At 39.8% G+C, this 11,978-nt stretch overlaps 1 protein-coding gene across 1 annotated transcript; it reads left to right on the top strand.

Moving 5' to 3' along the window:
* Positions 1-277: 277 nt before the first annotated feature.
* Positions 278-11,757, top strand: LOC135708175 (probable serine/threonine-protein kinase kinX). The gene is made up of 4 exons (XM_065230180.1): positions 278-384; positions 9,768-10,709; positions 10,771-11,065; positions 11,132-11,757. Exons 1-4 carry the CDS (start codon positions 376-378, stop codon positions 11,464-11,466), a joined length of 1,581 nt encoding a protein of 526 aa, XP_065086252.1. The 5' UTR covers positions 278-375; the 3' UTR covers positions 11,467-11,757.
* Positions 11,758-11,978: the final 221 nt, after the last annotated feature.

Genomic DNA, 11,978 nt, shown 5'->3' with positions numbered 1-11,978 from the left:
CGCTGGGCGAAAGAAGGGATCGCTTGAACCATGCGAATGGAAGCCTCACTGTGCAAAGGAGAAAATCTGCCCCGAAAATTCGGCACATCGTGGACCCAAGAGGAAAAGCTGCGTTCCGCGAGTTTGGAATAGATGGATGGTAGGGAGGGGGTCACGGGGGTCTCGCATCGCGAACCATCGACCACAGGGGGAGGGAGGGGCCCACTGCTTGGTGTGGTGGCCAATTTTGTGTATATATACCCCCGGCGGGGCTGATCACCGAATCAGTACCGTCTCTGGTCTCGCTATCTCTACTACAAGTGTTGTGCATTGCGAAGAAGTCCCATCGGAAAGCATCTACTTGGAACGTGCTTCCAGGGAAAATCAAAGTGCAAAATGCGAATGGTACGTGAGTTTGTGTGTGTGTGTGGGTTTACTGTTATTTTCTGTGGTGGTGTGCTCATGGACTGACAAGACCGATAATTAAGACATTGAAATGTTTGGATAACATGAACTCTGCGCTCGAAAGCCGCTTGATCTACCTACCGTGTGCATTGGAGGTGTGCTGCCATGTGAAAGTGTAACCCCCCCAATTGGACCGACGAAATTGGAAGAGCAAAGCAGAAAACAACGCAAATTGCAGTTATAAAACAAAACCGAGAGACGTTTTGGGAGAGACGAAGAAAATTGCTGTGCTGTTAATTAGCTCCAAAAATCTATATTTGTGAATTCATCGTTTGGCTCCCGCTACACACAATTAACTATGAACAAGCGTGCACAGTGTGATGTGTGTGGTTGCATAAATTCATTATCTCCGGTGCTTCGTGTGATATAGGTTTTATTTAACTTCATTTTTTTTTGTGGATTAATTGGTGCTGCACTGTAAGCGGATTATGCAGCAGATCGAGCTCGTTTGCTTTGGAAGCGATAACGATAAGCGAGAGATGGGAGGGGGAGGGGGAAGCGACGTGCAGTAGAGCGGCAGGAAGCCGTTTTCGGTGTTATATTTTCGCTTCTTATGCTGAAAGCGTTAGATGAAATTGTTGTTATCAAACTGCACCAACTGGTGGAAAGACGTTGCGCAAAGAATCTGGCACTGATGGATAGGAATTTGCTGCATGCTGATGGAAGAAGTGACACTGTTTGCTAATTAGGGAAGATTTTCAAATACATCAACATTGTGAATGCTTGCCAAGCTGGGGGAGAAGTGTTTGCCCAATGGATGTTTAGTAGGGTGGTTCAAAATATCGATCGATTGCTCCACCCAGCTCAATCGATTCTAGATCAGATGCGCTGATCATTCTCCCAAAATTTGACCTCATTTGGTTGCGATCTTACCCTTTGAAGTTTACATGGGGATAACTATGGGAGAAGTGAACTTTTTGTTTTCATCGTCCTAGCCTTTTTTTAGTGGTCTTGAGCAAAGTTGTAGTTGAGAAAATTTGCTTTATGAATTGATAGCAAACTTATCCGTAAATCATTATTCTGAAAGGATAGATCAATGAGAACAAAACGTCCACTTTTCCCATAGTAATTCCATACAAACTTCAAATGAGTTTGCATCCAAATGAGCTTCATTTTTGGAAAAAAAAAATTCAGGACTTGATTTAAAATCGATTGAGGTTGAACTATCGTTTATAGCAAAGAAGCGTTAACTGAGTGATATACTATATGGATACATATCAGTAATTAAAAGGCAACTAGCTTTTTTTTTAACATTCCACACACGTTCTCTTATGAATGCAGAACAAGAGAGGATTGTTAAGAGTGCAAATTAATTTGATAAAGATATTAGTTTAGGCTACTTGAGCCAAATGTAATAATTCCCGAAATTTGCATACATTTAAAGCATCGCGTACTATTTTTACATTGAACATATCAAATAATTTCTTCTACACTCAACTTAGCTGAAAATGAAGACAACCTCAACAGATAGACCAAGAACCTGCATGAATTTGAATTTTGACATAACAAGATTCTAGCGGTGCCGGTGGTGTAGTGGTAAGCGTGAAGCGCACCAAAAGACCTTGGTTCAATCTCAGTCGGCTCCGCCGGAATTTTCTGAGGCCTAAAATCTCTGATCACGCCTTACTTTGGAGGGGAAGTATAGCCGTTGGTCCACGATTCATGAGTTGATGGGTCGATAGGTTGGGTCCAGGTTAGGCAAAATGACCGAAGTAGTAATCAAGCTCCCATTTTTCTTAGCTGTACATTGAACAATTTGTTACTTATGATTTTCTTTAACAAACGAAATAAAATTTAAATGGATTTTTTTTTTGAAGCACAAACAATGGTAGAAGATCAATCGTTTTCATCGAATAACTCAAATTGTTTACATTTGTTATTTAGAACCTTTTGAAACAGTACTCGAGAATTGTTTTATGGCAGTAATGAACGCTTCTTTCATGTAAAAAAGACAAACACTGCATTGCTGTTCACACAGTAAATTTTTTTCGTTACAAAGGAAACGCTTTTGCTGAGGTATTAAAGGCATTGAGGCAACTTAGGTTTTGCCTTAAATAATGAGTTTGGTAAAGAAAGATGATCAACCCGATTTGTACCTTCCTCAAAGTTGTTCTTGCTCGCTTTCTAATCTCTTTATACAGGTTACACACTGCCGTACTCTAACGGAACTATCAACTCTTTACTTTCATCTCCTCATATATCGTATAAAATGACCACTTTAAGTCTGTTATTTGCAACTTAACATCTTCAACTTTGAAAATCATTGTTTTCCGAATGGAAATAACAAGTTCAAGTCCTTCTAGTTTCATTATATTACCCACCTCAGGTATGCCAGGTCTTCATTTTTAACATTTTCGGAATTCTGAGAAGATGTTGCTGAGCCCACTTAATTCTAACAAGGTTTCAGAACATCTTTGCATTTCTTCAAACATACCCTAGCAGCACAGTTATCACAAATTGGTTGAGGTAGCTTATACGTGACTTGGTTAGGTCACAATTAAGTTACTGCATCTATTTATAACGGATGTGAGCTGCTTGAGTACGGGAAGACCTTCTAAATTGTGCACGAATACTCCTGAACATCTAAGGTAGGTCCCTAAATTATAAAGGATTTCTTAGGAAATACAGGATCTTGAGCAGGAAGTTCAGACAGAGTTAGATCTTTGAAAAACTGATACGAAGCTCCCAGAAGTCCTAAAAATTTATCTGATATTTTCCAAAACTCCTGAGCTTCAATGAAGCTTTCTGAGTTTTGGATCAGTATGACGATCTTGTACGAAGTTGAATTAAGTTTTATGAAATTCCCTGCGCTTGTTTTGATGTTTTATGAAGTTTCTCGAACTGCTACGAAGATCACTGCACAAGTTCACTGTACTTCTACAACTTGTGTTGATTTTCTTTCCTGAAGTTCCGCGAAATTTTTCTTTTTCTTCTTCTTCTTCCTAGAATTTCAAGCTTATTGCTTATCGTATATTAGCTTTTTTGAACATCCATCAACTTACTTGAAGTTCTGCCATGATCTATGAAGTTCTCTGTTATTCTAAATCTTTCCAAGAACTTTTGCGACGTTTCCCGAGCTTTTCCAATAGAAATGGAGCTCTTGCGACATCTCCAACGTGATATTCCGCTGCAGCATTGGCACTCGGAACGTCTTTGTTGGTAAATTCTTGGCCACAAAAGTAAAACGACTTATTTATCTTGGTAATCCTGCGGAATTCAGCTCTAAATAAAAATTTTATCGTTTTTTTTTTTTATTTTTTGACCATAACCTGTAACTTGTTTTCAGTGTGTGTAGAGATTCAATAAAATATAACTTGTGGGTTTGAAGCTTTATTACAAAATGTCCTAACAATGTCAATTTTATTACTCCACAGTCTGCCTACTATGATTTTGTATTTTTTTTTTTCCTTAAAAGGTGATGAGATGAGCCCTTTTTGTGCTGGGATTTATTAAAAGCATCGAATACGCCATTTTGAAACATTTAGCGCTCTTCGAAATGAAATAATTCCAGCACAAACTTGGTTCATTTTCCCTAGCGCACAATTTTGCAATGTTTCGTGGAATTATGAGACGTAAAATTTGATATTCATTTATTTTTTCGCTACTTGGCGTGTATTTTCTCTACACGGCGAATGATAACCAACCAAATTTGATTTTAGTTAACTCGTAAATCGCATAAAGTGCAGGAACTCAGCGATGAGTAAATTTGCCTCATGTTTTTCCAGATTTTGCCAGGTTTGTCCAGGAAAATCTTCCCGAATATGAGAAAAGTAAAGATTGGACTCACTCAGTTTATTAGTACTACTCCTAGACTGAGTAAAATTTTCGTCAGTTTTCCTCATTTTCCGGCAGATTTTTTAGGTTTTCCACATGAAACCATGAGGCAAATTTACTCATCGCTGAGTTCCTGCACTTATGGCGATTAAGAGTGAACTAAACTCAGATTTGGGTCGTTCTCATTCGCCGTGTATTATAACTCTGCTGCGAGGAAGAAGACGCACGCCGTGTCCCAGGGATTATTCAGCTTTCATGTACCTTGGGTTTTTCTTCACCAAAAGTTAGTTTCAGTGCTTCCAGTGCTTTCGGGGGAAATTTGAATAAATCCATTTTATCATGAGTTTCCATACACATGTTAAAAGACAACCCTGAATATTCAAAACCAGTGCGTTCATGTAAAATTGGGAGCTGGTTACTTGTTGAATTTTGATATTTCTACCCTCAATTGATGCGCTCCCTGTTGCCGATGCAGTTTAGATTTAAAACACTCCTTTTTAGCTTAGTTTGCACTAGCTTTATGTTGTATATATTTATTACTTTAGGTAGATTTTAATTAAGATCATTCAGTTGTCTCCTACGTTTAGTGTTTGTGCAAATTTCAATTTTTTTTATCAAGAGAAACACAATAATGTTAAGCCCATAAGGCAATAAATTATACACATTTTACAAACTACCTTCCACTTTTTTTTCGGTTTGCTATCTTCAATAATTGATAGTTGAGCTATAGGCTGTAACGATGACAAAAGGCGGTAGGGCTGCCCGCATCCTCGCTCGTTCGTCTGTTATGAGTCCAAGGGGACTGCGGATGGATCGTAGCAGTACCAGCATTCCCCGGCCCGTAAGGTTGAGTATGGTTCTTACCACTTGCCTCGAGGTTACCATCCTCACCGACCTCGATGACGGCGAGCTATACCGCTGGTCGGCGCATGACCCCTGCTTCCGTACGAATCAAGGCCTGTCTGGTAGCCCCCATCAGCCGATAGCGCAACTGTCAATCATTGAAGATAGCAAACCGAACAAAAGTGAAAAGCAATTTGTACAACGTGTTTAATTAAGTGCCTGCTGTGCTTAAAGTTATTGTATTTCTCTTGATAAAAGCTATCCAAATTTCCTTAAACACTAAACGTAAGTAACTTTTGAATAAGTCTAATTAAAATCTACCTCAAGTAATAAATATTCAGAGCTTAAAGCTAGTGAAAACTAAGCTAAAAAGGAGTGTTTGAAATCGAGCCTTAGTTGCATCGGCAACACTCCCTTTAATGAGCGTTCATAATTGTAATGACCATATGACATGTCAGCGAAATTAAGTTCTGTCTCGGAACAATCCCCAACTTCACGTAACTTCTGTAAAGATCTCTAAGCTTTTTGTGAATTTCTTTGGACTTGTCGATGCTCTTTAGACTTGCCAGAAATTCTCTGAACATTCCAGATTCTTTCCAAGAATTCTCTGGACTTTCCAGAAAGCCACTGAACATTCCAAAAGTTCCCTGAAGTCTTCAGATCTTCTTAAAAGTTCCTGATTTTTTCCCTAAACGGAAAGTTCTTTGATCATCCCTTACGAATGCTATCGGAATTAACCTTAAAATTTCTACACTTTTTTTAATATCTATGGATTTGGCTGATGATTCTATCATTTAAAAGATGCTCTCGGAACATTTCTTAAATCAAATCTTCTGTAACGTTCCCGTTATTTTCCTGAAGTTCTCGAAACATCTTTGAAGTTTTCTGGACTTCCGTACAGTTCCTTAATATTTTTTGAAGTTTTATTAACTTTCTTTGAGCTTTTCGGGACATTTCTTAGGTTTATTTTCAGATATTTTGAACTAAATAACTTACGTAGTTCCAAGACATTTTGGAAATTTTATTGAATTTTATGGATCTACCCTGATTTAATCAGAACTAATTCTTCAAGATCTTTAAACGACCTGAAAGCAGAAAATTTCCCTGAAGTTATTGAAGCTGCCATAAAGATCTAGATTTTTCTGAAATTCTTTCTCGTTATACGGACCTTGATTTTCAATCTCTAAGCTTACCTGAACTTGCCTAATTTTCCGGCAATGATCCTAGTATTTATGGAACTTTCCTGATTGAAGTTCCTCGAAACTTCTTGCAAGTTCCAAAAACTAAATTGAAATTAATGCAGTTGTTCTTAAGTTATCTGATCTTGCCCAAAGTACTCGAATCTTTTCTAAAAGTATTCTTCTTCTTTTTTGATTCTTCTTTGTCTTCGCATTTCAAGCTCATTGCTTACCACATATTTGCTTATTGCGTGCTCTCAACTTAGTTTTCTGGATGCACTTCCACAGTTAATAATTGAGAGCTTTCGAGGCGTGTTCCATTTTTGCATTAGTATACATATTTGTGTGACAAGGGCAGTCATACTCTTTGCCCAGGGAAGCCGAGAAATTGTCCCACCCGGAAAATTCCTAGGCCAGACCGGGAATCGAACCCAGCCATCTCCTGTCTTGCTCCTGTTCTAGATTTGTAGGTAGCTGTGCCTTTACCGACTGAGCTAAGGAAGGACCCCTTATAGTTCTCTAATAGTTCCAAGCTTGGAACATCCAAACTTTTTTGGAGTTCTCTAATTTGTTCTGAAGTTCAAGTTACTTCCAATGATTTCTAAACTGTTTTCACGTTTTCAAACGTCCTTCTTCTTTGTTCTTGGAACATCTCTAATGTACCAACAATCTTTCAGAAATTATTGCTACGGTCTTGAAGTTTTAAACTTTTCCAAACTTCCCTTAAGTTTCTATAATTTTTTAGATTTGCTCAGAAGTCCACAGATTTTCATAATCTTTCTCAAGCATCTTCAATCTAGCCTGATGTTTCCTGGACTCACAGTCATGGAACGTCTGAAAAGTTCATTTAATTTTGTCAAAGTTCTTTGATTTTCAACTACAGTACCGGACAAATTAAAGTCCAAACAAGCTTAAAATCATACCGATAAACCTTGAATAATTGATCAACCAGCAGAAAAACTATCAAAAATATTACAGCGTATTAATCATTTTTTTCGGAGCAGAGAAGAAAAATTACAATTTTCTTTATTTTTGTCCGGTACTGTATGATCCAATATTTTTCAGAAGTTCAAGAAAGTGCCCTTAAGTCCTTGGAACTTACCCTTCAAAATTTTGAAACTTCTCCAAAAATCTGGACATTTCTCAAGATTTCAGATTATTTCAGGACTTCCCTGAAATTTTTGAACTTTGCAATTTTTCTGAACTTATTAGAACTGCTGACTCCTGCAATCTCTTATAAGTGTCACGGAAGGGATGAATGTTCGTTAGTATGTTGAAATATAATTGACCATTAGATAAGTTCAATAAATGTGATTGGCTAATGTTATGTTTTTCGAAATTGGAGAATTTTAAGACAGTTCCATTAAATTCAGAAAAATAGAGAGAATCATCTAGAAGCTTCGAATATTAAAGATTGAGCTGAGACTATCAGGGAAGTTTATAGCACTTAATAAAAAAAGAATCGATAATGTCACAGAAGCTCCGAGAAATCAGGGCAGTGCAGAAAACGAAATTGTTAAGGTACTTTATAAATGTCCCGTAGAATGAAAGGAAATACCGAGTATTTTGGGGAAGTTTCATGAACAGACAACAGAATAGTAATAGAAGTTCTAATAACTTCTTTAAAAATTCTGGCTGTCAAGGCAGTACAGTGAGCTTTAGGTAAACTGCAGGAGCTTTTAAAAAGTCTTATAATTTCAGAGAAGTCCAGAGAACTTGAGGACCAGTGTGGAAACTTTAAAGAAATTTCAGAAACCTCAGAGAAGCTACGTCTAGAGGTTATCAGAAAAGCTTAGAGATATCAAGGGCAGTACCAAAAGCTTCAGGAAAGTCCTCAATTTTGGGGAAGTTTGTAGATATTCTTTTTTAATCTTCAATGCATTTCAAGATACTTGCATAATGGCTTATTGCGTGCTCTCAACTAGTGTTCTGGATGCACTTCCACAGATATTAATTGAGAACTTTCGATAAATCTACCATTTTTTTAAATTAGTTCATTTGTGTGGCAAGTGCAATCATACTCTATGCCCAGGAAAGTCGACAAACTTTCCAACCCCGCAAAATTCCTACACCAGACTGGGAATCGAAACCAGCCACCTGAGCTGGAAGTTTATAGATGTGTAAATTTTAGTCTCGAAACATTCAAGACAGCCTTTGAGGGAAGTTCAAAGATTGTTGGGACAGTTCATTTTGATTTAAAGCAAAATGTACTATCCTAAAAATCCGTGTCAAGAAGTTCAACAGAATTGCGAGAGCCTAAGAGTAGCTTCGAGAACATCAGGAAAGATCAGAGAACTTCAAAGTGTTCAATGTACATCAACGATATCACTATACAGAAGGCCCGAGAATTACTATTATCTTTATTAGAGAGACCTAAGGCTGGTTCGTCCCTTCAGTTCCGAAATCGTCAGGGAAACCCAAAGAACATCTGGCAAGATTTGAAATTTTTGGATAGTTTCATTATTTTCAGGGATGTTCCTTGTACTTCCTTTAAAGATCAGAGAACTCCAGAGCAGATCGAATGCTCAATTGAAGGAACTTACAAGAAGTTCCGAAGAGTTATGAAAAAATCCGAGAATTTCTGAAATGTTTCAAAAATTGCAGGAGTTTGTAGGGTCTTAAGGGAACTTTCACCAATATCATGAAATGTTTTGAAACATTAGAGAAGTTCCGAAGACTTCTTGAAAATAAAGAGAACTTTATCATGAAGGAACAACAACTTCAGGCAAGCCCATAGACCTCCCTTAGCTCAGTCGGTAAAGCCGCAGCTACAAAGAAAGACCATGCTGGCGATGGCTGGGTTCGATTCCCGGTCCGGTCTAGGAATTTTTCAGGTTGGGAAATTTCTCGACTTCCCTGGCCAAGAGTATGGTTGTACTTGCCATACAATTATACTAATTCAAAAATGGTACAGGCATCGAAAGCTCTCACATAATAACTCTGAAAGTGCATCCAAAAGAACACTTTGTTGAGAGAACGTTATAAACTAATATGCGATAAGCAATAAGCTTAAAATTCGAAGAAGAAGAAGAAGAATAAGAAGAACTCCATAGACATTCAGGGGAGTTTGTAGAGTTTGAGTTCCATGACTAGAAGGTTTTCTTATACTTCAGGGTAGAACAAATAACATCAGAAAAATTGTTAGAACTTTTGAAAACTTCTGCAGAAATTCAGTCTATAGAGCTTTATTGAAGTTCAGAAATCTTTAACGCAGTTCCATAAACTTCAGTGAAGCATCGGAAACCTCAGAAAAATCTGGACTTTCACCTAAAATTTAATAAGTCATTTTGACTGGGATTATTAATTTACAAGATAAAGTGCTGATTACAGTCATCACCATCATTTTGATCCAGGTGATTGGATATTCATCAGGGCAAGATTTTGATCGAAAAATATTTTGCGCTGAACGAAAGATGGTAGAACTATGAATTCCCTGAAGAATAGTTAACAATTAAGATTTATTTCAAACATCGAGATTCACACTACTGCCATTCCTAACATGCCGTTTCGTTCTTTCTCTCTCACCAGTTTATTGTCCCCTGCTGCCTAGCCCTGCTAGTGGCAGCAGCCACTGCCGAGGGCAATGACCAGTCGGCGGCAGCGGATCAGAGCGTCGCAGCTAGTAAGAGAAGCGTAGAAGCTGAGCAGAAACAGGACAAGGAACTGGAAAAGCGTGGAATCTCTTTGGGCGATTGGAGCGCCGCTCAGGAACAGCATCAAAATCAACAGAACCACCAGCAGCTGCAACATCTGCAGTTTGAGACTCAGGAGTCGCATGGAGCCAGCGAATACCACTCGCACTTTTCCCAGCAACCGCAGTATCACCAGCAGGCGGCTCCACAGCAGACTTACTATCATCATCAGCAGCAGCACTTGCAGCAGCAACATCAGCAGCAGCAGCAGCAGCACCAGCACCAGCACCAGCCGCAGCAGCACCAGTCTCCACCACAGACCTTGTATCAGTCCCACCCGGAACCGGAGCAGCATCAGCATCAGTACCAACAGCAGCAACCACAGTACCAGCATGTACCTCAATACCCAAGTGCGTCCCAGCATTTCGTGCACCTACCTCCGCAACAGCAGCAACACCAGCACCAGCCAATGCCGCAATATCATGAGGAAACCATCAAAACCGTGACTATTGAGAAGAAGGTCCCAGTGCCGTACACCGTCGAGAAGCATGTTCCATACACCGTCCACAAGAATGTGCCCTATGAGGTAAAGGTCCCAATTCCACAGCCCTACGTGGTTGAGAAGAAGGTCCCATACACCGTCAAGGAGTACGTCAAGGTCAAGAATTACGTCCCAGAACCCTACAACGTGTACACCAAGGTTCCCTATGAGGTGAAGGTTCCAGTCGACAAGCCATACAAGGTTGAGGTGCCAGTACCAAAGCCGTACGTGGTGGAGAAGAAGATTCCATACGAAGTTAAGGTCCAAGTTCCAGTTCCCTACACCGTCGAAAAGAAGGTAAGAGATAGGTTTTTTTGGCCCCAGCTCAGAAGCACTCACAGCTCATCTTATTCCATAGATCCCATATGAAGTTAAGTACGAGGTCTCGGTACCAAAGCCCTACACAGTCATCAAGAAAGTCCCTTATGAGGTGAAGGTCCCAGTCGATAGGCCCTACAAGGTCGAAGTCGAGAAGCCTTATCCAGTGGAAGTGAAGAAGCCGTACCCAGTCATCGTTGAGAAGAAGGTACCGTACGAGGTCAAGGTCCCAGTCGATAAGCCGTACCAAGTTGATGTCCCAAAACCATACAAGGTCGAAGTTAAGGTCCCATATCCAGCGCCATACACTGTCGAGAAGAGAGTCCCATACACCGGTAAGTGCCTCGGATGTTTCTACTATCACGAATATTGATCCCAATTCATCTCTATCCCTCTACCAGTGGAAAAGGCCGTGCCCTACACGGTGAAGGTTGATATCGAGCGCCCGTTCCCGGTGTACAAGGAAGTGAAGTTTGCCGTCACCAAGGAGGTACCGCACCCGGTCAAGGAAAAGCTCTTCGTGCCAGTGCCAGTTCAGCACGAACAAGCCCACCAGCACCATGAACATCAAGCACCAGAATCGCAGTACCATTTGCAGCAATCCGAACATCAGCCGCAGCATTCCCAGCCTGAGGTGCACTTCACTCAGGAGCAGCCCCAATACCAGCATCAAGCCCACCAGCCACAGCAGCAGCAACATCAGCAACAGCAGCAGCAGCACTACGGGCAGCACTAAGGCATCCTTGTGCCTCGCTAGGACCCGATGGCTCGTTCCACTTTTGTGATAATTGTGAATATATTTAGCTGTATTAGTATTAAAGTCTTGGAATCGCTCGCTTTGCCAAGATGAAAGGACTGAATACTTGAAAAATGCTCAGCCCCCCAGGAAAGATCCTAGCCGAATGCAGATGTTCTTTGGGGTCAGCTTTTTCTAGTCGAATAAAAAAAAAAGCGCCAATTTTTTGTTACGTTTGTAAAGAAAAAAAAAATGTGCTTTTCTATGTGTTGTTGAATAGTCATGTAACTCGATTGAAATACATATTGATATGTGCAAAAAAAACTAACTAACCTTCTTAAAGCTAATGCAATCGAACCGACATCGCCTGCCAAATTACACCGACTGGGTCAAATTGGAAAATTGACCTGTGAGTCTGATCCGTTGACTTTGCAGCTCTGTTCCTGTTTACAAAGTATCAATGTTCTGACAAACATCAAATTGGATTGAAACGACGCTGTTGTTGTTGTTGT

This window comes from Ochlerotatus camptorhynchus, unplaced genomic scaffold (genome assembly GCF_037179485.1).
Source record: "Ochlerotatus camptorhynchus isolate MF236.1 unplaced genomic scaffold, CSIRO-AGI_Acam_v1.1 ptg000026l, whole genome shotgun sequence".
Lineage (NCBI taxonomy): Eukaryota > Metazoa > Arthropoda > Insecta > Diptera > Culicidae > Ochlerotatus > Ochlerotatus camptorhynchus.
The sequence above is the reverse complement of the archived record's forward strand: the minus strand, read 5'-3'. Positions and strand labels throughout refer to the sequence as shown.

What these genes read in the sequence shown, in the direction of transcription:
- LOC135708175 (XM_065230180.1), top strand. An exon ending in CCTACACCGTCGAAAAGAAG is followed by an intron (nt 10,710 to 10,770) that starts GTAAGAGATAGG and finishes CTTATTCCATAG; the next exon opens with ATCCCATATGAAGTTAAGTA. An exon ending in GAAGAGAGTCCCATACACCG is followed by an intron (nt 11,066 to 11,131) that starts GTAAGTGCCTCG and finishes TCCCTCTACCAG; the next exon opens with TGGAAAAGGCCGTGCCCTAC.